This window comes from Diceros bicornis, chromosome 7, assembly GCF_020826845.1.
Source record: "Diceros bicornis minor isolate mBicDic1 chromosome 7, mDicBic1.mat.cur, whole genome shotgun sequence".
Taxonomy (NCBI): Eukaryota; Metazoa; Chordata; class Mammalia; order Perissodactyla; family Rhinocerotidae; genus Diceros; species Diceros bicornis.
Window position 1 is genome coordinate 47,169,071 of NC_080746.1, and position 23,814 is coordinate 47,192,884.

A 23,814-nucleotide genomic window follows, 5' to 3' on the forward strand; every position below is an offset into this window, starting at 1 on the left:
GACTTTTGGTGACTTTGGTGAAAGAGGCTTCAGGGAGAAGCCTCAAAGTTCCAGCTTTGAGCTGGAACTGCTGAGTCATGGTCCATAAAACATTCTAGATGAAAAGAAAAACAAAACAAACAAACAAAATCCCTGTAAACCCAGAGCAAAACAAAGAAAATCTGACAATTATTTGAGATATAAAAAGGCAGTTTGTAATAGTTAAGACTACAGGCTTTGGAGTTAAACATATGAGCTTCCTTTCCTGGCTCCAACAGTTGTGAACTAAGCAAACTGAGCGAACTTCTTAACCTCTCTCTTCCTGAGTTTCCTCCTTTGTAAAGTGGGTAAAATAGTACATATTTCATAGGATTGTTGGGAATAGTATATGAGATAATGTACACACAACGCTTTACTTGCTATGGTAAAGGCATGATAAATGGTACTTATTATTATTACTAATGCAAAAATAGACTATTGAAGTTGAAAAGTTGGGTAAAGAGTCTTCATCTAGACAACGAGGAAGAATTTATGTCTTCTATCTCCTAGCTGTAATTTGCTTTATAATTTTTAAAAAATTATTTTTAATATTTTTGAAGGCATTTAAAAAACTTTGAAACAATCTCAATCTTGAGAGTACAGTAGAAAAATTTTTCTCTCTTGATCCATTTGAGAGTAAATGGTCAACCTGTTGTTCTGTCTCCTCCTAATACATTAGTGCACATTTCCTGGGAACAAAGACATTCTCCTACATTACTGCAAGGTAACCACCAAAGCAGGAAATTAACAAATGTCTCAATAAAATGTGTTTTATAGCAAAGAATTCAGTTCAGAATCACATGTTGCCTTTAGTTGTCATGTCTTTTTAGTTTCCTTAATTCTGGGACAGTTCCTCAGCCTTTACTTGTTTTTTGTAACTGTGACACTTATGAAGATGGGAATATCACAGAAGTGAGGCTGTGTTCTCTTCACTGCATGCTATCAAGTGGCACATGATTATACTTGTTCCATTTATTGATGATGTGTACTTTGAACCCTTGGTTGAGGTTGTATTCTAGACTTCTCCACTGTGAAGTTACTGTTTTCCCTTTTGTGTATGTTTACATGTATATACATTTATATCTATATTAATATCTGTCTCTATTGAAAACCATGAGTTCACCCTGATAACTCCAGTTCCAGTCTGACACCACATAGTTCATTTTCTCCATTTCCATATTTTGACTCTCTTTTCTGATAGACTTGTATTATCCTTATTTTATTTACTTATTTGATCAATCTCCCTGTACGTAACCAATCTTCCTTTATCACTGCCACCCTAGCACAGATACCTTCCTCACCAAACTCATGTTCTCACGACACTCACTAGGCCACTCCTTTGCATAGATGACCTCCTCACCCTACTTAGCTGTGATAAAGCACTCCAGGCCCTTTCTATAGCATGGGAACCCTCCTCATACTGGTCAGGCTTTGACCACATTCCCGAACAATATCTTACCTGTTTGGCCCTCTTCAACCTGTTTTGGTTTCAATAGCTCACATCAGGCTATCTCTCTGTGAGAACTCTTTGCTCACTCTGCTGGTCACTATAACTCTGCTCTGGGCCACCTTCACACCTATATGCCCTCCTCACTTTGTGTGAGGTCTGGCACCCTGCTCTGGGCCACCATAGCTCCTTTGCCCAACCTCCTCCACCACCAGAATAGACCTTGTTGTACTTTACCTAATGGCTTTGGGACTGAATTGTCGGGGAGGGGAATGAAAGAGAAGGGAAAAGGAGGAAAAGAATGGGAAGAGAAAAAGGAAATAGGAGGAGGAGCTCATAGACGTATTTTTCAATAAAGCAAGAGCAAATGTTTCTATTTTCCAAAGATTGTGAGTGGAACTATCAGCATGAAACTTTCTTTGTCTGAGAATAGGAAGGATGGCCTTCTGGTTTGACTATGTGGTCAGCTCAAGTTTTCAGTTTCAAGAGTATTACACAACATTAGGTAGTCTGAGAGAACAACAAAGCTTCTTGTCGCACTTGTGGACTGCAATAGATCGGGTAGTTCTTGAACCATAAAAACCAGCCAGCCACAGGCTGGCTTTCCACTCTCACTTCAGAAGAAAAGGCAGTATTCTTTATTTAGTCAATATAAAAGAAAGCTAATAATAGCTTAAATATGTAGGGTAGCATATTTTATATTCTGAACTTTTGTATTTGGGCATATAATTTTCTCTTATGCAAATCCTTTAGATATTGGGGAGATTGGGAAAAAAGGGAAGTGACATGTTCAATAGCTCTAGACTTTATTTTTCTATAATTTTATTTAAGCAGTATATTTTAATAAGATTACTTAGCACAGTAGATCATAAGCTTAATATAAAGTAATGGGTATGATTATACCTGTGCTATAATGATATGCATATGATAATTAACTTTACATAATTAATATAATTTATACACTATAATAAATCATAATATAATTATGTCATTTATGTATAATATAATTATATATAAGGAAAATTATAACATAATTATAATAAAACGTTATCATAGATTTTATAGGAGTATATTTTCAATAATTTTTACAATCTGAAATTGATCTTTCAGATAAATTGGTACACTGGTGCTGAAAAGCAATGTTCTTTTTGAGATTAGCCATCAGCTGTCACTTCTTGGACCAATTCCAAATGAAGTGATTACAGACTGCTGTTTAAATCAGTCCTTTTGGAGCAGCGGAATGTGACACTTTTCTCAAGTGGTAGTTGACATTAGGTGTTTAATCTGCCAAAGAAATACCCTTCACCTCATGTTACACATAAGAAGGGACTAAGCTTTTGGTATTTATGAATAAAAGTCTATACAGTCTTGTCTTATGATTCAGAACTATATGTCCAAAATAAGAAAAAAGTAAAGTACAAAGTGAAAACCAAAAGAAAGATATTTTGGCAAGTTATGATAAGAGTCCCTCTATACCAGATTTGAGGAGATGAGGGGGACACTGTATTTTTGCATATCAGAGACAGAATTTTATTTTTCTACTTAACACATGCCTCTATGGATAACTTCTCTCTGTAGACTGAATGCTATTCTGGTCTCATCTGAGTTGGTTAATTGGATTGATTATAAAATTATATAAAATTACCATTAAACAGAATATTAAGTAAATCTATACTTATGTGCCTGACCGTGAAGTTTCCCCCACAGTATGGTTTCTTTTTTTTTTTTTTTTTAAAGATTTTATTTATTTTTCCCCCAAAGCCCCAGTAGATAGTTGTATGTCATAGCTGCACATCCTTCTAGTTGCTGTATGTGGGACGCGGCCCCAGCATGGCCAGAGAAGTGGTGCGTCGGTGTGCGCCCGGGATCCGAACCCGGGCCGCCAGCAGCGGAGCGCGCACACTTAACCACTAAGCCACCGGGCCGGCCCTAGTTTCTTATTTTATACCTATCTTGCCACCTTTTCCTCTTCTGCTTCTTATTTTCTGTTAAAGTTAGCTCCAATTCCACAGGAAAAAATTACTACAATATTATGGCATAACTAATATTTATTGAATACCCTGTGTTCATGGCATGTGTAAAGCAAACATGAGAAGCTGTTGATGCTGATAAAGTCATCTGTAGTAACCTCTTTTTTAACATTTAATTGTTTCCAAGCTTAAGTATGCTGACAGCCTGTAGCTACCTCTATACAGAAGCATCCTTGCCTCCCCTTGGCATTCGTCAGCTAGGAAGATATGGTCCCTGGAGCCCAAACTCTCATTCTGTTTGAGATTTTGCTGATGGAGAGAGAAATGAAATAGCTTCTGCTAAGCACTGTGCAGTTGAGATTAGTTAAAGTATTCTTGGTAACAGGGCTTGGAAAGTTTTTGAAAGAGTGCCTTAGGTTTGATTCTCCTTCCATCTGGTGATCTGAAGAATTTCCTAAATGATATTCTAGTCATGCATTTACAATGAGATACACTTGTGTTAGCACTGAGACCATTCAATTAACCCCTAATGTTCCATTAGGCATATTAGTGCAGCATGTTGTAGCAAAAAGAGTGTAGGCTTTTGTGTCAAATGTGGATTCCAATCGTAGCCTTGCTGCTGCACAGCCCGGTGACCTTGAGCAAGTCTCAGTTTCTCTCTCTCTAAAATAGGTGTAATAATAATGCTTCATAATATGATTGCAAGGACTAAGTGAAATAAATGATGTTTTCAAAGTATGACTGCCTAACATATGGTGGGTGAAGGACAAATCCTAATTTCTTTTCTCTTTCTCTCCCTCAGTGAGCAATATCAATACCTAATTACAGACTGGAAGATAGTAGGCGTTTTTTGGGGGGATGGGGACATGCAGGAATATGGAATTTAAAACTGGGATCAGGGGCTGGCCCAGTGGTGCAAGCAGTTAAGTGCGCGCGCTCCGCTGCGGTGGCCCGGGGTTCGCTGGTTCGGATCCCGGGAGCGCACCGACACACCGCTTGTCAAGCCATGCTGTGGCGCTGTCCCATATAAAGTGGAGGAAGATGGGCATGGATGTTAGCCTAGGGCCAGTCTTCCTCAGCAAAAAGAGGAGGATTGGCAGATGTTAGCTCAGGGCTGATCTTCCTCACAAAAACTGAGATCAGACAAGATTATTTATAGTTACTTATCTTTCCAAGATTTGTAGAGTTTACATGGTAAATCTTCATGAGATAAAAAGGATTTGTAACATTGCTGTGTCTTGTATGATTGATGTGAGATTGAAGGTTAATTATCTCCTAGATATAGAATAAGACACACCTGGTGGTGGTTTGGGAGTGTAAGTGCTGATAAAAGGAGCTGATTTGCATTAACAATATCTTGAGTTTTAGCGCCTGCTTTTTGAGCAACTTGAAGTATCACACTTATTCATCAAAGAGATATTTTAAATTAAAATTTGTATTAGGGGTTGTATTTGTAAAAACTTTTTTGAGGCAAAAAAATACTATGTTTTGCTTTATGCACCTCTTATCATTTCTACTAAAATTTCTGTTTCAATTAGCTTTTTTTTACTTGTAAATAACAGTTTTCTGCCTCCTTCTGTATCAATTCTACTTTATTGCTCCAAGTGTCTGCATTCTTGATTGTTCTAGAAGAAATGACTCCTAGCTAAGCATATTCTATGTTTAGGTTTCCAACGTTTAATGAGACCTCATGTGTACATGGCATTGTTGAAAGGTGATGCATTAATCAAAATAACAATAGCTAGTATTTATTGAATATGTTCAATGTAACTGTTCAACTGTTTGAAGTACTTACATATGTACATTTTTTAGGTGAAGAAACTGAGGCATAGAAAAGTTAAATAACTTGCCAAAGGTCACACATTTAGTAAGTAGCGGTGCCAGGGCCCGTGTGTCTGACTTCAATGCTTGTGCTTTAACTTCTAGATAGTGTACTACTTCACTTATGCTCTACTGATCTACCTTTTCCATCACATTCTGCACTTTATATTACAGGCCAGGTATTTTGTAGAATGTCCTACAATTTGGTTTCGTCTGATGTTTCTTCATGATTAGATTCAGCTTATGCATTTTTGAAAGGAGTATCACAGAAATGATGCCATGTCTGTCTTGGTGCATGATAACGGGAGGCTCCCAGTGCCAGTTTGTTCTAATTTGTGGGGCTATACTATGAGACTATCTAACATTATGTTCCTCATAAATTTTTAACCACTAGTTGCAGCGTCCATTGATGATTTTCTAATTCTATCATTTCTTCTATATTTATTAGCTGGAATTCTACTGTAAGAAAGAGCTTTCCCTTCTCCATTTATCAGTCATTTATTTATGTCAAGATGGACTCATAGATTCTCATTTTATTCAATAAGTTATAATCTGTTACTATTATTCATTTATTTTAATGCTCAAATTGTGCTAGATTTGGTGAGAAAGAGGCCTTTGAAGCTGGCTTCGTGTCCTTTTGATATGATCCCATGATTTTCCAGCACTTTCTTACTTTCTGGTACAACGGAATGTCCCAGGTTCATCTTATAATTTCCCTACTCCAGCCCTGGAATGAGCCTTTCTCCAAAAAGCCCTGGTTCCTTTTAGTAGAGGAAAGTATTTTGAAACCAAGATTCCCTCCCTCATCCCCGCTTTCCTTCCTTCCTTCCTTTTTCTTTCTCTTTTTCTTCCTTCCTCCCTCCGTCCCTCCTCCCTCCCTCCCTCCCTCCCTCCCTCCCTCCCTCCTCCCTTCCTTCCTTCCTTCCTTCCTTCCATTTGTGCTTTGTCCAGGCACAGAAGAAGCCCAATCATACTAGAACATTGTGGAAATTTGCTTGAACCTATGCATATAAGCATTTTCTCATTATCTGGTCTTGCCTCTTCAATATCTGTTGGGTTTGATCATGTATTAGTCCTTGGACTCTGGATTTCACACTCATCTCTGTTTTGGTTTGGCCTCTTTTGTTCCCTAACTTTGTACTTGATTTGTATCTACCACTGACCTTGCTTTCACTCTCTATTCTTAGCTGTAAAACTTATATTTTCTTTTCATCTACATTCATTTTAGCCCACTCCTCATATTCAGCTTCGTTCTTCTAGTCTCAGGTAATATCTGTAAAGAAACTTGTCTGGCTGAAACCCTAAGATTAGGACACTTACTACCCTGATAAAGCCTTTCTTGGGAATTTTGCTTCTGTGCTTCAGTGTCTAGGTAGTCTCGGAATCAAATGGACAAGGACAACGATAATTTCTTATTTTGCAGAAGAGAAAGTGTGGGATCTGGATGCAGTGTAAGGAAATTGGATATGAGTAATTATCTGGCTCCCCAAACAGAACCAAGTGTTCAGGAATGGCTAATGGAACACTAAGACAGCACTTTGTAACATCTTTAAATATAGCAAGATCGACTGGATTATACAGTTAGCTGAATTCATAATCAGGTGTGTGGTACGGGAAACCTATAGAGAACAAGGGATGCTAGAAGAAGTATAAGGCATATGTTTTAGAAGATCTTACAAAGATTGCTATCTTCATTGAGGCTATAAGGCAAGAATCTTCAGCTCATTTCAGAGAATTCTTGGGATTAAATGGCTTTGGTGAGTTATAGCCATATGTGCCAATCACAAAAAAACAAATGAACCAACAATAACAAGCTCCAGAGAGGTTGCTGGTTGGCCAGGGAGAGAGGTGACTACAGTTGTCCCCATCAATGCCATGCCTTGCAACATCATGGCTGGGATGGGACGAAGCAAAAAGAACCCTTCCCCGGTCACTTTTATTGCAGCCCGTGAGCTAAAAGATAAGAAAGCATGTCAACAAGTTAAACATTCTGTATTCTGGTTACTTTTTTGTTTTACTGTGGCTAAGTAGATAATTGCAGAGCAATTTGTGAGTCATGCAAGAAAAAATCTCATGATTTAAGAGTCATATTTTCTTAATTCAAGTCATGTAAAAGGAAATCCATTTCTCCATCACACACCATATCCGTAGTTTGTCCAATGAATTTTGGCCATTTCAAAAAAATCAAATCTCCCTCAAATGAAAAAAAGATTCACCACTTCTGCTGATATGCAAAATAAATTCCTCGGATGCTTGAAGGCGTATCTCAAAGAGGAGCTCTAAGGGTCTTTTGAGGAAATAGCACTATCTTTGAAATAAGTATGTCACATCAGATTGTCTCTGCTTGAAAGAAGATGAAATATTTTGAGTTTGAGTTTTTAATGGTGTGCTTAAAAAGATAATCCTATTTACTATGACTTCCCTTGATCATACTATTTGAAAATTGGAGACCTAACTGTGCCAGAATAAGTATTGCAAAGGCCAGATCTCATCTTAATGGAATATAAGTTAAAACAAAAGAGACAGATTAGACTGAATAGGGACTGTCTCAGACATCACCTAAAAGTTTATTTTTCCTGTTTTACTGTGTCCTGAAGACAGCATACTGAAATATAGTTCCTTTTAATAGAGTTTCTAGCTAATTGAATCTGAATCAATTTAGTCAATATTGACTAAGTAGTTATTATTTTTTAATCAATGGGCAGAGTTCTTATCTTGCCAATTTCTTCTCTTATTGAGATTTTCCCCCCTACTCCTCACTCTGAAGAAGAAGAGGATTGTAATAACTCAGTAAGGGATGTTTGAAATGAGAGTATGAAGTCTTAGGTTCTAATCCCATAGGTGCTATTTCTTAGGTCCAGTGTTGTTGGTAGATCAGAAGCCATTGACATCACCTGGAAGCTTGTTAGAACTGCAGAGATTCAGGTCTCACTCCAGACCTTCATCATAATTTGCATTTTAACAAGATCCCCAGGTGATTCAGATTCATATGTACATTAGAGTTTGAGAAGTGCTCATCTGTAAATTTGACAGTAACTTATAAACTATTTCAAAAAACAATTATGGGGTTAAAATGCGTGTGCCTTCAAGAATTTGAGGAATTTATTTTGGATATATCCTCAGAGGTAGCAAAGCTTTTTCATTTGAGAGAGGAATGTGCAAAATAAAAAGTGCTAGCTGTTATGATCAAATCAAGCAGTCAAGTCACATTGAAACACAATCCAAATAATATGCAGGTTTTCCCGAGGTCCTGAGTGTGAAAAGATTTGATTTGATTCAATGATTTTTCTTCTATATGAGCTTTAATTAGAGAGGGAATGCAAATAAACTAAAATTAGCAAGAATTCATTGTGTGCTTACTAAGTGTAAGCTTGATAGTTGCGAGTACATGGCTGGCTCTGCCATTGTCTTTCTTCCTAAGGGCCTTGCCTGGCGCTTAAAAATTATTTATTGAATTGAAATGTTGAATTGAGGATAGGTAGGTGAACAACTACTTCTAATATAAGGTAGAAAGAGAAATAACTATTAAACAGATCTGAGCAATACTTTAAGGGAATGGAAGGGAAGAAGCAGCATTGTCCATCTTCCCCCATTCCCTATAATTCCCCACACAAACATTGTTTCTTTTCGATGGTAGCTGCTTGAGTGTTCTTACTCTCACACATGTCCTACTCAATTGAACTCAGTTTTAGTAAGAATAATTTCTATGCTGATAACATTTCACATTTAGATCTGACTTCAAATATTGTTTTCACAAAGGCATAGTACTGGAGCTAGGCATTGAAGAAGTAGGATTTTTCTGTGGGAAAGGGCACCTGGGCCTAGGGAAGAGTGTGAGCAAGAGTTGGTGAGAGCCTGAACTCTGGCAGTCGGAATGGAGAGAAAGTGGTGGTGCTGCTTGTGGTGGTGGGGAAATAAGAGGATACCAAAAAGAGATGCTTGGAAAGCGACCAACAGATGTATGTCAGGGATTAAAAAATAATGCTCACGAAACAGAAGTAAGATTTGATGTTAGTCATAGAATTATCTTCAAATATAAGTCATCTTTGACTTAATTAAGGTTACCTTCTTCCTCTGTAGTAGTTGCTTAGGCAGGGAGAATCAGGAACAAAGGATTGTAAAGTAGACTTTCAGCACTTCATCTGGTTTGGGGGTTATAAGTTAATTAAGATTTGCAAGTTTAGCATTAAAAATATTGTCCATACTGTTTTTCTAAATGTGGTCAAGTCACTGCTATCCATAATGTTTCAAAGTATAGCTTGTTGGCATGAATTCTTAGCATGAATATGATAAATGTGCTTCCTTTTCTGGATAATTTACACACCTAATATTTCAAAATTTTGCAACTTGCAAATGCTGCTTAGGAAACAGCATACATTTTTAGGAAACAGTTTACATTTTTAAAATTGATGAAAAGAAAAAGAATCTTGAAATTTGACTACCTACAAAAAATGTTTTATTCATTACAAGTAATTATTCTTTAGAAAATATGTAGCTGCAGAAATCTTTACAGCATTTTTTTTTCTTTTATTATTAATACTTGAGACCAGATAATGTAAACATATCTTATTTTCTGGATTTTACCTTTTTTTATTCTTTTGGCTTTTGTCAACTCAATTAATACCCTACTAATCCTTACTGCTATTTAAAAATCTGGGAAAGATTTGTATCTGTATGGCTTTTACCTTCTGTTCTTACACATTTTCCAAACATGATTTCACAACTACTTTGTTGCTAGTGGCAGAATAAAGTTATAGCTATGCATAAAATTTGAGGATTTGTAACTTTTCTAAGTAAATCTTAATATTTAGGAAACACTTAAAATTTTTTATTGTCATTTAAAAAATATAATATTAAATACATTCAAAAGAATATACACAAATTATATAGTATATATATATAGTATATATATATAATTATATAGTATATATATAAAAATATATATATACTATATATATACTATAATTATATGTATATATATAGTATATATACATATAATTATATAGTATATATATAAAAATAAACAATTCTGAAATGACCACCCGAATCTAGAACTAGACCATTATCATTAATTTGCATCTACCTTTGTATTCCTCCCTTATCCCGTTTTTTTGCCCACCTTTTCCACTGAGGTCATTACATCTTTTTACGTGCTTCTTTGCTTTGGTCTAATTGTTTTTTTCACATGTATATGAATGGATGCCTAAAAATATATAGTTCAGTTTTGCATATTTTTGAACTTTGCAAAAATATTTTTATACTGAGATTTGCCTTTTTTCACTCAACATTATGTTTCTAAGATTTATTTATGTCATTTCATGATACTATAGTTCATTCACTTTCACTACTATATAAATTCCATTTTGAGAACATACTACAATTAATCCATTTTCCTTTTGATGGACATTAGATTGTTTCTGATCTTTTGCTGTTATGATCTGTGCTGCTATAAACATTTTGATTTGTTTCCTGGTCCATATGTGCAAGAATTTATCTAAGATGTATGCTGAGTAGTAGAAATGCTGGGTTATGGGAGAAACAAAAGTTCAATTTTGCAAGGTAGTATAAGATTGTTTTTTAAAGTGGTTATAGCAATTCACACTCACCAGGAATAAATGAAAGTTACCTGGCAAAACCTGGCAAACAGTACCTCAATTAAGTAATCAAGACTAACGTGGATAATGAAATGTCATGTTAATAGCAGGCAACCTATAGATATGATGAGAATGGCACTTCGTCTCTGTGGTCTTCCTCCCAAAAACTCATAACCCCAATCTAGTCATGAGAAAAACAGACAAATTCTAGTTGAGGGACAATCTACAAATACTTGGCCAGTACCTTCCTTCTTTCCTTTTGTTCCTTCGTTTAAAAATTTTGAATTCATATAGATACTCCCAATTCTAATCTAACACCATTGTCTTTGTTCATCACCCTTTACCATGTGGTGGACAATACTATATAGAGGCCAAAGTCTAGGTGCTACTTGTGCTCATTCATTACTTCTACGCCTTTTCAGCAGACAGAGCAAGGAAATATTTGTGTGTATACTAACTCATATATGTATGTACAGGCTTCCCCCCATCCAAAAGTTTGCTTTATGTCCCTTGGCTTTTGCGAAAGACCTACATTAGTACCCGTGTTCGCTAACCAAAAGAAATCTGAAGAGGATTTTCACTTTTACGAAAAAAGGCAAAAATCAAAAATAGCGTTCAGCATTGGTTTTGCACTCGGCCGTTAGAGAGGCAGCACGCACCTCAAGAAGCGAGAGTGGCGCCACCAAGCTCCTTCCCTGGGAACCACACTCAGCATCTCAGCATCAAGCCTCCATAGCTTTGAACTCAGTCTTTGAGCGTCTGTGCTTTATCTCTATTTTGGTAGGTTATTTTTTGGGTATGAGAATGTTCAAAAACTTTTCCCATATAAATTAATGGTAATTGCTTCTTCACTTTGTGCCATTTTGGCTTATGAAATGTTTCATAGGAACACTGTGCTTTCGGATAATGGGAAAAACCCGTATCTGTAAATATTTCTGTATATATCCATTTTTTATCTATATTAAGCCAAACATGAGTTTATAATGATGTCTCCAAATCTAATCCAAAATCATATGAATCATTCTAGCATCCCCCCCACCCATGCACTTACTTGTTTGTCACCTCTTACTCCAACAGTGAGAAGCCTGGCTCCTACCATCCACCATCCATTCACTTAATTGTTCTATTCTGTATATATGAATAGTGGTTTCAAAATTGTTAACCTGTATGCCACAGAAAACGAATTTACTATCTAGAGTATAGAGTATGATGCTTTTGTAAACTTTCTTTGTCTTCGGTTTTATAATCTCTACTCATTTTCAAAGTTATTTACGTCATCACCTTTTTCTCCTAATGCCTTTGGTGAAGTTATTTCATTCATTTGTAACACAGTTAGAGTCCTTTGTCACTGCCTGTATTTTATCTTGGGATTCTCTGACCTTCTAAATGATTTTTAAAAATTTGTATACATTTAGGTTTATTCTTTGTGCTGTAAAGTTCTGTGTATTTTGACAAATGCTTCATGTTGTGTGTCCACCATTACAGTATTATTACAGAATATTTCATCGCCTTGTGCTTTACCTAGTCAGTCTTTCTCCTCTCACAGAACCTCTAGCAATCACTTATCATTTTACTCTCTTTAGTTTTGCTTTTTTCCAGAATATTATATAAATGGAAATTATACAATATGTAGCCTTTTCAGACTGGCTTATTTAACTTAGCAATATGCATTTAAGATTCATCCATGCTTTTGCATGGCTTGATGGCTCATTCCTTTTTATTATTGGATAGTATTCCATTATAAAGATTTACTGCAATTTGTTTATCCATTCACCAATTGAAGGACATCTTGGTTGCTTCCTGTTTTTGTAATGATGAATAAAGCTGTTATAAGAATTCCTATGCAGGTAAAAATGCAATTTCCAGGATTTCCTCTATTTTTGTTATTTTTCTTTGGGTTACATACTTATGCAGTTCTTTTAATCAGCAAAATTTTCCATATGCACATACATGCGTAAGCAATTTTTGAGGTAGTATGTGACATTTTGATTCTTCCCTTACATTTTCTTTACAGATATTCAAGAATTTTATGAGGTGACATTGCTAAATTCTCAAAAAAGTTGTGAGCAGAAGATAGAAGAAGCCAATCAAGTTGCACAGAAATGGGAGAAGACATCCCTTCCTGCTCCATGCCATGATAACCTTCAAAAGTCCGCAGAGGTATATTATTGAAACTTCTGAAAGAACTGAATAATATTATGACTTACTTATGCCAGTAAAGAAGTAGTAGTAGTAGCAGTAGCAGTAGCAGTAATTAATATCAAGCCATGGCAATAATAATAATAGAAATGTAGTTATATCACACTATGTGCAATATTTATATATAAAACCCAGATTTTGCAAAAAGATGAAATAGGGCACGGGAAGGACATGATTCTTCACATTATACAAGTAAGTTCTGTTATGAATATTGTTATAGTTTGAGCTGACTCAAGTGTAAGGCATTCTGGAATTTCAGAACATAGTTCCAGATGCAGTGGGGGAAGGAGATGGGTAGTGGGATAGGAGAGTGTGGTTTCAGGCTGTGATCTCTGTAGCGGACCATATATCCTGCAGCGTGAATAAAATGATCCATTGGGGTGTAGGAACAAAATAATAGAACTCCCATTTATATTTCTTTTTATCCCTTTTTGACAATTTTTTATATTTGGATAATTTATAACACATACTACATTAACAATAATACATATACATTTAAAAATAGATATAAAGCTATTAAGAGTTGTATGCTGAAGTGATTTTAACAGATAAGACTGTGGGATCAAAATGTTTGGAGGCTACTGTCAGAATTAATAGTTACTGAAGAGTAAGGCAAGTTGAGGCATGTTTCAGGTTCATAGCTGAGGGTTAATGTGGAGGCAGGGATAGATCAATGATATTTTTAAGTGGCAGTCAATACTTTGAAGGCAGGTAGTAGTGCACACACACACACACACACACACACACACACACAATCTGTGAAGATTGGGGTTGTGTAGCTGACTTGTAAGCTCCCTGGTATCTTAATGCTAATCAATGGCACTTTGCTGAATCTTTGGATTGTTAAGATTGAAGCCTGTGATATACTTTCTGCCCTTCTCAGAATTGATTTGGAAACTGGTAAGACTAAGTCTAATGATCACCTTAGTTAGTTACTTGAAGAAAAAGTTAACAATGACAATAATGTGTTAATGAATAGATACTAACTATGTGAAATTTATAAGATTCTTAAAAGCATTAAATCTTAATTTCAACATGTAGAAGTAATTATTTTGATTTTTTTTAGTCTTTTTTTCTGTACAAATATATGTACATAAAATTGGGACAAACACATGTAGCGTGTTTTTATGACTTTTAAATTTAATGCGGGGCCGGCCCTGTGGCTTAGCGGTTAAGTGCATGCCCTCCGTTACTGGCGGCCGGGTTGGGATCCCGGGCGGGCACTGACGCACCGCTTGTCTGGCCATACTGAGGCAGAGTCCCACATATAGCAACTAGAAGGATGTGCAACTATGACATACAACTATCTACTGGGGCTTTGGGGAGAAAAAGGGAAAAAAAAAATGGAGGAGGATTGGCAATAGATGTTAGCTCAGGGCTGATCTTCCTCAAAAAAAAAAAATAATAAATAAATAAATAAATAAATAAATAAATAAATTTAATGCTATACTAATAGTATTTACCCATATCATGTCATTAAATATTTTTTTGAAAATATTTTAATGGATTTATAATATTCATCATTTGGAACTTAAGCAGTTCTCCGTTCAATATTTAAGCTTTTTCCAATTCTCTGCTGTGAATAATGCTATAATGGACATCTATGTAGATAAACCATTGTGCCTTTTCTGATTATTTCATTAAGGTTGATTTTATAAATGAAACCACTGACTCTAAGGATATTGACGTTTTTAAGGCTCTTGATACAAATTCAAAGGGCTTTACAGAAAGGTACTACCAGCAGTGTTTGAAAAGGCGTATATGCCTATACTCTTAGTAGCATTAATCACATAAAATATTTTGTCTAATTGAGAGGTAAAATTTGTTACTTAATGCTTTAGATCGCAATTATTTATTTGTTATTAAGATTAAACTTTTTTCTTACGATTATTGGCTACCTACATTTCTTTAGTGATTCATTCAAGCTCTTTGTCCATTTTTCTAAGTGGTGCTAGAATTCCTACTGTTTTGCAAGAGGTGTTGTCATAATTGTTGCAATATTTGTAGTTTGTTGATTACTATTAATTTTGCTTATAGTGCTTTTTGACTTTCAAAATATTTTTAATTTTTATGTGAGAATATCTACCACCATTTTTCTTTGCTTTGTCCTTTCCCATCCTAGGATTAGTTAACTATTCTTCTATATTTTTTCTAGGCTGTTATTGCTTTGATATTTGCTCTTTTTGAATTTTCAGTAATTATTTTCAGTCAATTTCTAGATGCATAGTCCCACACATATACATAATTTTATATAAATGATCAAATATATACTTTTTATTCTAAATGCAGTTCTTTTTTTTTTAACTTTTCCATTTTTACATGTCTCTCCTTTCATTCACTTCTTGCCTATGCTGTATCTGCTCTACCCTCCCCACATACAAGGTAACCCATCTTAACTTAATGTGTTTAATCTTTGAAAGTCATATAATATGTGTTCATATGTAAACTATATACATCTCCATACTGGAGCATACACACACAGAATTTTGAAAGGTAATTATTTCTCAAAAAATGTTCATATTATATGAATGTTTCTTCAAGTGGTATGGTATAGCTTTAATTTGCTTTTCTGATGGATGCACAGTTTCATAGTGTGGGTATATCATAATTTATTCAATCATTCCCCGCTTGATTGGAATTTTCTGTTTCCAGATTTCTGCCACTACGATTAATGCTGGACTCTCAGGACTGCATGTACATCTGAAGTTACTGATACTTTTATTCTATAGGCTAGATACTCAGGGGTGGCATTATTGGCTCCAAAGGTGTGCATACTTTTAATTTGATTGTGTTGCCAGACTGATTTCACCTTTCACATTTCCACTGACAATGCATAGTGGTACAATTTTACCTCACATCCATCCCAGCAATAGATGTTCCAGCACTTCTTAATTTTTATCAGTTTAATAGGCTTAGTGATACTTTATTTTTAACGTATTTTCCAGTTCCCAGACTATTAGTGAATTTGAGCATTGTTTCATACATTTGTTGGCTATTTTAATGTGCTCTTCTGTAAATTTATTCATATTCTTTGGTCATTTTTTTGTTGCATGTCTCTTTGTTGTCAATTTATATAGGCTTTTCATATATTTAAATGATTCAATTTACACAATCTTGCTGTATGTAGATTTTCTTGGGGATAAAGATTTTACATGAATTGATATATATACATGTAATGCTTTTAGTTTATGATTAATATCCTTTCAACAAATATATCAGCTAGATAACACATTTAAAAGAAAAAAACCTTTAGGCTCTCTACTCAGTGGTTAACTAAAAGATTATTTGATTGAGTCCATATAAATTAGGACTTTCAATTGGTTAATGAACAGATGCCAGCAATATAAGGAAGAATGATGAGAAAAAAAATCCACAAAAACCTAATGACATATATTTTTCAATGTCAAAATCAGGATAGGCAAAACAGAGTTAACGTAATGTGGGTTTTTCCACATGCAATTTTAGGGTTTCTTTTAACTCTATGCATCTTAAAATTTCTTGTTTAGGAAGTCCTCAGCCTATGGTGATTTGAATATTGACCAGTTATATTCAAAACATCAGAACATGAACACTCATTAACTCCAATCAGTGTCCTTATGAAGTGAGTCTAATTACTCTTCCTTAATGGGTTATATGAGGCAAAGAGACAGATCTGGCTGATCTATCTCACTGAAGATGGAAGTGGGCACAGGGGAAAAGTGTCTCTTATTTGGGATCTCAGTGTACTAGACCAGGGCAACTGAGGATCTTGTCCTGCGGGGATCAACTTTCCTAGGTCAGAGTTTGGAAAGTGAGTCCCAATTAAATTGTTGCTAAAATGGTCTAAGTGAAGAACAGTAATTGAGAAATGGAGCCAAAATGAAGTTTATAACCAGAAAAGCTTAGAATAAAGTACAACAGCCTGGGTAGATTCTGATGATACAGTGCAAAAGCTTGTTATGTTTTTTAATTCTCATCTTGTGTCCCCTCCTTTGGACAAGTTGAGTTTATTTAGAGCAGCTGGGAAAGACATTTAAGCTCTTTAAGGGCAGCAATTATAAATCTTCCTTATCTCTGATTCCTCAGCAACCACAGGGATGTTTGTCATGTAGTAGGCTCAAGAAATATATGTTGAACCAGAAAGGAGTTCCTCTAAGCATCCTTTGGTTACCAACTTCAGTCTGACCATAGAACTCCTTGCCTATCCCATTATCCTTCTCTTCTTCTGTTCTCTTAGCTGAGCCTCCCCAGGATGTAGGCTAGAAAGCAGAAGAAACTGGTATGCTTTAGCTGATCAAAGCTGGCAAAGGAAGTCATGAATAATAGCCTCTGGAGCAATAAGAATGATATTCTTATGTGACTGGTACATTGGCTCTGGAAACAGAAGTTTCAAAAACACTTAAGGCAATGGACACACCCCTGGGATATTACTTTCTAATGGGTTATATATGTGCTGGTTCATTTAGTCTTAAAAAGGTTTTATTAAGACATCCATTAGCCTTTAAAAGTCTTTGATAATGCAGGAAAAATGCAAAAGGAAGTATCCTCTGACAACTGTAGTCTACTGGTATGAGGCACAAGTCAAGATTAGTGGTTGAAATATTAAGACTTTATTTTATGGATTCAGGATTTACCTTAGGGTTCTGTATGTTTTTTTTAGTAGAGTCAAGTCAGTCTCTTGAGGTATTTTGACAATGTGAAAACAAAAGCTAGTAGCATAAGAATGAAAATTTTAGGGCAAATTAGCTTTGGATGAGGTATTTTAAAGATAGGCAGGCATCAAATGACTTATGGCTGCAAGATGTCAGTGACATTTTAATGCCAAGGAAATGTCTGCCACTCCCAGTAGAAGGCTCCACAAGGAGGGGCATCATTCTACACTCAATGTCTATCACAGTGCCTGGTACACAGTAATCTTTTTTTTTTTTTTTTTTTTGTGAGGAAGATCAGCCCTGAGCTAACATCCGTGCTAATCCTCCTCTTTTTGCTGAGGAAGACCGGCTCTGACCTAACATCTATTGCCCATCCTCCTCCTTTTTGTCCCCCAAAGCCCCAGTAGATAGTTGTATGTCGTAGTTGCACATCCTTCTAGTTGCTGTATGTGGGTCGCGGCCTCAGCATGGCTGGAGAAGCAGTGCGTCGGTGCGTGCCCGGGATCCGAACCTGGGCTGTCAGTAGCGGAACGCGCGCACTTAACCGCTAAGCCACGGGGCTGGCCCCACAGTAATCTTAAAAAGGAACTATAATAGTGCATAGAATTTTTAACTTTATTTTTCTGTAAATCAACATGTTCTTAGTATTAAACCTTAAATCTACCACAGGTAGAAAACATAATGTTAGTCAATTCTGAGTTTTCTTAAAACATTTCTGCTTTACACTTAATCACATCTCCATTTTCCCTCCAGTATCCTTTTTTCTCAGAGGTAAAAATTCCCTGGTGCATATATTCTGCCATAGCATCTCAGTGAGAGCAGAGACACTGTGTAATATTGTACATCACTGTTTTGAGGACAGTGTCTTAGTGACTATTGGTGGATTGAATGATGTTAGTGGAGGAGACATGCAGGGAAGCATCACGGTCATAAATCAATATCCATGATGAGATAATTCCTATTGGGACATTTCCTTTCTAATCTTCAGGAGTCATGACTCTTTAATGTTGACATTTGCAGCTGAGATGCGTGTGTCTCTACCTGGTCTCTAGCTATAAGGTCCACATCTACCATCTGCCACGTCTACTATTCTTCTCATTCCAACCACAAAGCTTTGTTACTTTTTTCTTTTTTTTCAATCTCCATCGATGTATTTCATGGCTACATGGGTAAAAACTAGCAGCAAAGTGAGCATTTGGCTGTTTTCTACGCTTCTTGGGGTACAACAGGATCTTGTAAGGCTGCTCAGGATCTCCTACTGGATATTCCTTTACCATTGTTTCTGCTCTATTCTTCTGTACTCTTTTGGTGCCAGGGAACTTCTTTAAAGGCTTAGAATTGGGAGAAGGCTGCAAATTGAAGTGATTTTCATCAAAATTTCCTTTTACTCTCCTTTATGTTTTTCTCTCTCTTCAACATGAGTTTTTTGGTCAGAGAGAGGTAGATTGTGTATATGTAATTGGGAAGAAACATATTCTTATAAATCTCTCCAGTGTTAGATCTGGACTATAGCTTTTGAATTTAAAAACAAGAACATGGTGTCTGTGCTTTCTGTTCTTATGTCCCTGGAAGTTCTGGAGGCCTCTAATACAGCCACTCTAATGTAGGATAGTTAGGGTAAAAAGGATATGCAAGGAAAACCCATTGTTAATAAGTCACTCTATCCTGCAACAGATGCGGAAAGATTTACTGCTTTGAGAGCAGCAGATATCCTGCAATTGAATTCTAATTTCTGGCTTGCTACAGGAAAATTTGCTATGAGGAAAAGAGGATAGTAGATAGAAATCCCTTAATCAGCTTCTAAAAACAAGAAAAAATAAATAAAGTGAAGCCTAAGTCTCAACAAGTTTTATTGAGATGTAATTGACATACAACACTGTGTAAGTTTAAGGTAAGCAGAGTGACTTTACTTACATATATTGTGAAACGATTACCACAATTTTTAGTTAACATCCATTATCTCATATAGCTACAAAAGAAAAAAAAAAGAAAAAATGTTTTTTTCCTTATGATGAGAACTCTTAGAATTTACTCTCTTAACATCTTTCAGATATACCAAACAGCAGTATTAACTACAGTCATCATGTTGTACATTACATCCTTAGGACTTATTTATCTTATAACTGGAAGTTTGTACCTTGTGAAAAGTCTGTTTTTAAAAGATACTTGTGAAAAATGCTGCACATCTTCCCTCTCAATCCAACAGAATAGTTCTTTGATATTTTTGACTCTGAGGTAGTATTTCTATACTTTCATATTTTTGCTATAAAATAAGTCAGAAATGATGGAAAAATGAGATTGGAATTTTGTAGCTTGTACTATGACACTGCATCATATTTAATACAATTTTAAGTGACTGATTTTCTACTGCCCTATTTTCCAACAGTGTACATGCAATCTAGAAACCTTCACAGAGGTAAGATCTTTAACATTTCTAGTGAAACATAAGACATATTGCGTTAATCTTTTGTCAAGACCTCCCAGTGTCTTCCCACTCCGAGCTAAGTTCCTTACAATGGCCTATCAAGCCCTGTAGGTTGTGACCCCAGTTATGTCTCTGATCTAAATCCTACTATTGTACTCCTCACTTACTCCTGTCCAACTTCCCTAGCCTCCTCACTGCTCCGCAAACACATAGAGCCTTGAATCTTTGCACTTGCTTTGTCTGTAGCCTAAAATGCTATTCCTCCAGATATCTGCAGGGGGTGGGAGAGTCACCTCTTTCAAGTCTTCAATGTCGTCTTCTCGGTGATTCCTACTCCATTCTATTTAAAATACCCTTCTCACCTGCCTATTACCATTCCTTGCTTTGCTTTTGTTCATAGTATTTATCATCTACCAGAGAGACGTTATGGCTTAGTTATTAAGAACAAGCACTCTACGGTAGGACCATTTGGGTCTGAATCCAGGCTCCATCTCTTACTGGGTGTGTGACTTTGGGGAAATTGCTTAATCCCTCTATATCTCAGTTCTTCCTCTAAAATAGGATTTTCACAAGAATTAAATGTCCCTTTTCCCTCTCAATTAAATGTAAGCTTCTTGAGGGCAAGGATTTTTGTCTATTTTCTTTATTTGTTTTTCCCCAGCACCTAGAATATTTCCTTCATTTTATCAATCATTTGTTGAGAAGCTTATTTATGTTATTTTGGCTTGTAGCAATTTTTCCTAAGAACAAATATACTAAAGTTAGCTCTACCTTTTTAGGTAGAGCCATCTGAATCTCCCGCGAGAGCTAGCCTCATTTTTACAATAAATGAATAGTCCCAGTGACAGCTGATGGAATGACTCAGTCATCCATCAGTTCTTTTATTTAAATATTTATTGTTTAAGCCACTGTATTTTGTTAGGTTCTGTGCTAGATACATTCACTAGGAGACACTAAAATTAAAAAAATATATATATTTTTCTATTGACCCTGACCTCAACGAGCTTGTTTTCCAATTGCGAGTCTGGACTTTTAAGGATGAGTCCATGGGAATGGTGACTGAAGCACTGACTTTGTAGTCAAAGAAATCTAGGTCTATATATCTCACTCCTGCCACTCACAAGCTATATGACCTTGAATAACTTATTCAACCATTCTAAACTGTAGGTTCCTAATCAGTAAGGCAGCTTAGTAATTGTACCTACCTCAAAGGGCTTTGAACTTATTAAATGAGATTATCTATCTAATGTGCTTGATATAGTGCCTGGCACATAGTAGGCACTTAATAATTCTTATCTGCTATTATTATTGCCTTGAAGGATGCCTTGAAGGATGGACAGAATTTGTAGAAATGGGCAAAATGGGCATTCCAGGTAGAGAGAACAGCTTGAGTTAAATCAGAGAAATGATAAAGCATGAGGTGTATATGGCAGATTACAACTAGTTCTGTTTGACTGGAGTATAGACTACGTTCAAGTAGGGAGGGAAAGTAGGAGGGTTAAAGCTCAGTCATGTCATTCTTCACCCTGAAATAACCACTGATACCATTTTGGCACATTTCTTTCTAGTTACTTTTTTAATACAGTGTAAATTTATGTAGAAGATTGCTTATGATAAAATTGAGCTTAGAAATACAGGTAATAATAGTAAACATCCAGATAGTGCTGCTTATGTGCCAGACACTGTTCTAAATGTTTTACATGTATTAATCCCTATTGCTTCCCTTCTGGCTCTTCCTAACAGCTCTATTATTTCTTCTAAGAATGTTTTTTAAAAAGAAAAAGAAAAATAACAGGAAAGATTTACTCTGAAATACTCTCAAGACAGTATGTATTTCCATGTATAAGATAATCCTGATTTGATCCTCCATAGCTGGTCATTTGGCAGTAGTTCTTCAGCAGCCTTCTTCTAATACGATTATGCCTGGTTCAGTCAACTTCCATTTCCATAATAAGAATTATTTCTTGTAGTACAGATTTCTTTAGAATTTTTCTCTCATTAAAAGGGGAAAGGAGAAGTTGGCTAGATCAGGAGTTATCCATTACAGATATTTTAAAAATAAGGTTCATGTCATTCTAATTGGTTGTCCCCCTGATCCTTATTTGGTAGTATGGACTTTCCATATTACCACTTCCCAAGGAGATGGAGAAAAACTCTTTTTCATCTCCCCTCCACCCCCACCCTCCAACATATCCAGGAGAAGGCCCTTAAAGCACAGGGGAGTGACCAGCATCAACTTCTCTGCTCAATCATCTGTCTATAATCTACCAAGAAGGAGACTACTCTGGTGACATTGGAGTTTCCTGGGCTGGGGGTGGGGGACAGAGGGGCAGAGAGGGTTAGGGGCAATTATTCAACAGGCAGGGCTTAAGGTATAATGATAAGTCCCTTCAGATTGTCAGAGGGTCCTAGAGCAGGAAAGATTCCTACTATTTTCAGCCTCATAAAGCAACATTTTCCCTAAGACCACTAAATAAAGATCTCCTTATTCACACTATCCCTCTTCATTGTCTGATTCCATTTTTCATAGTCATACTTTATGAAAATTATCCTTTTCTGGTTGATTCACCAAACCTCATTTCTTAGTGAGGATAACATCGTTCATTCATTAATTCTACCAATATTTATCGAGTATATATTATATGCCAGGTATTAGATATGTATCAACAGACAAAATAAAAATTTATGCCTTCATGGACCTTATATTTTAGTGAAGGGGGCAAACAAGTAATTATCAAAATTAAATTAAGTAAAGCAGATAATATTTATAACAGATATATATAGTAAAGCATATAACATGTTAATATGTGATGACTACTATGGGAAAAATAGATCTTGTTGAAGGGGATTACTAGTGTTGGTTGCAGGGGATTACAATTTTAATGAAGTAGTCAGCATAGGCCTCAATGACAAGGTGATATTTGAGCAAAAACTTGAAGGGTATAAGGGAATTATCCATGAGATTATCTGGAGGAAGACCATTCCAGGTCAAGGGATTAGCCAGTATGAAGGTCCTAAAGTGGGAACATGCCTAGTATATTCAAGGAATATTGAGCAAGTCTGTTTGGCCACAGCTGAAGGAACAAAGGGAAGAAGAGTAGAAAGTGAGTCCAAGAGGTAACCGGGGGCCAGGTTGTGTACAGCCTTAGAGGCTATTGGAAAAATTTTACTCTGAGAGAAATTGGAAACCATTGGAAAGTTTTGAGTATATGAATGACTTGGTCTGACCTTCCCAAAACGCATGCAAAATCTCGTTTTCAGACATAAGAAATATTTTATTTTTGCCTGGATTGGTTTGCCTGGATCGTTATTAGTTTCCACAAGCTTCTTTGCTGTAACTATATATTTAGTGTATATTGAAGTGGATAGGGAAGACAAGGGGGTCATTGTTTTGGATCCTGTGAAGTCCCTGTAGTGTGCTTCCCAATGATTGATTTCTCCCTTGAAGCAAAATCAGACGAGTCCCCAAAGTAAACCTTTGATACAGTTTTAATAGTATATAGTTTTAAAAGACCTGGAGGTCAAGGTTTTAGACTTTTCTTGTCTTTGAAAGAAAGTGACATTTACCTGCTTGCATTCAGCCTGGGATCCTTTTAAGTACTATAAGCTTCACCTACTAGTTTTTGAAGTTTCTTCTCAGGTGCCTAGAGGGAGGGATCTCTCTTCCCACTTGCTCAGTATATATGTGATAAAATAATTCTAACTGCTC

At 36.0% G+C, this 23,814-nt stretch overlaps 1 protein-coding gene across 1 annotated transcript in view; it reads left to right on the forward strand.

Moving 5' to 3' along the window:
* DLG2 (discs large MAGUK scaffold protein 2) overlaps positions 1-23,814 on the forward strand; it is a 1,867,373-nt gene that overhangs the window by 263,287 nt on the left and 1,580,272 nt on the right. Inside the window, exon 3 of the mRNA XM_058545485.1 lies at positions 12,865-13,010. Within this exon, the coding sequence (XP_058401468.1) occupies positions 12,865-13,010 (146 nt within the window). The remainder of the gene's footprint in view (positions 1-12,864; positions 13,011-23,814) is intronic.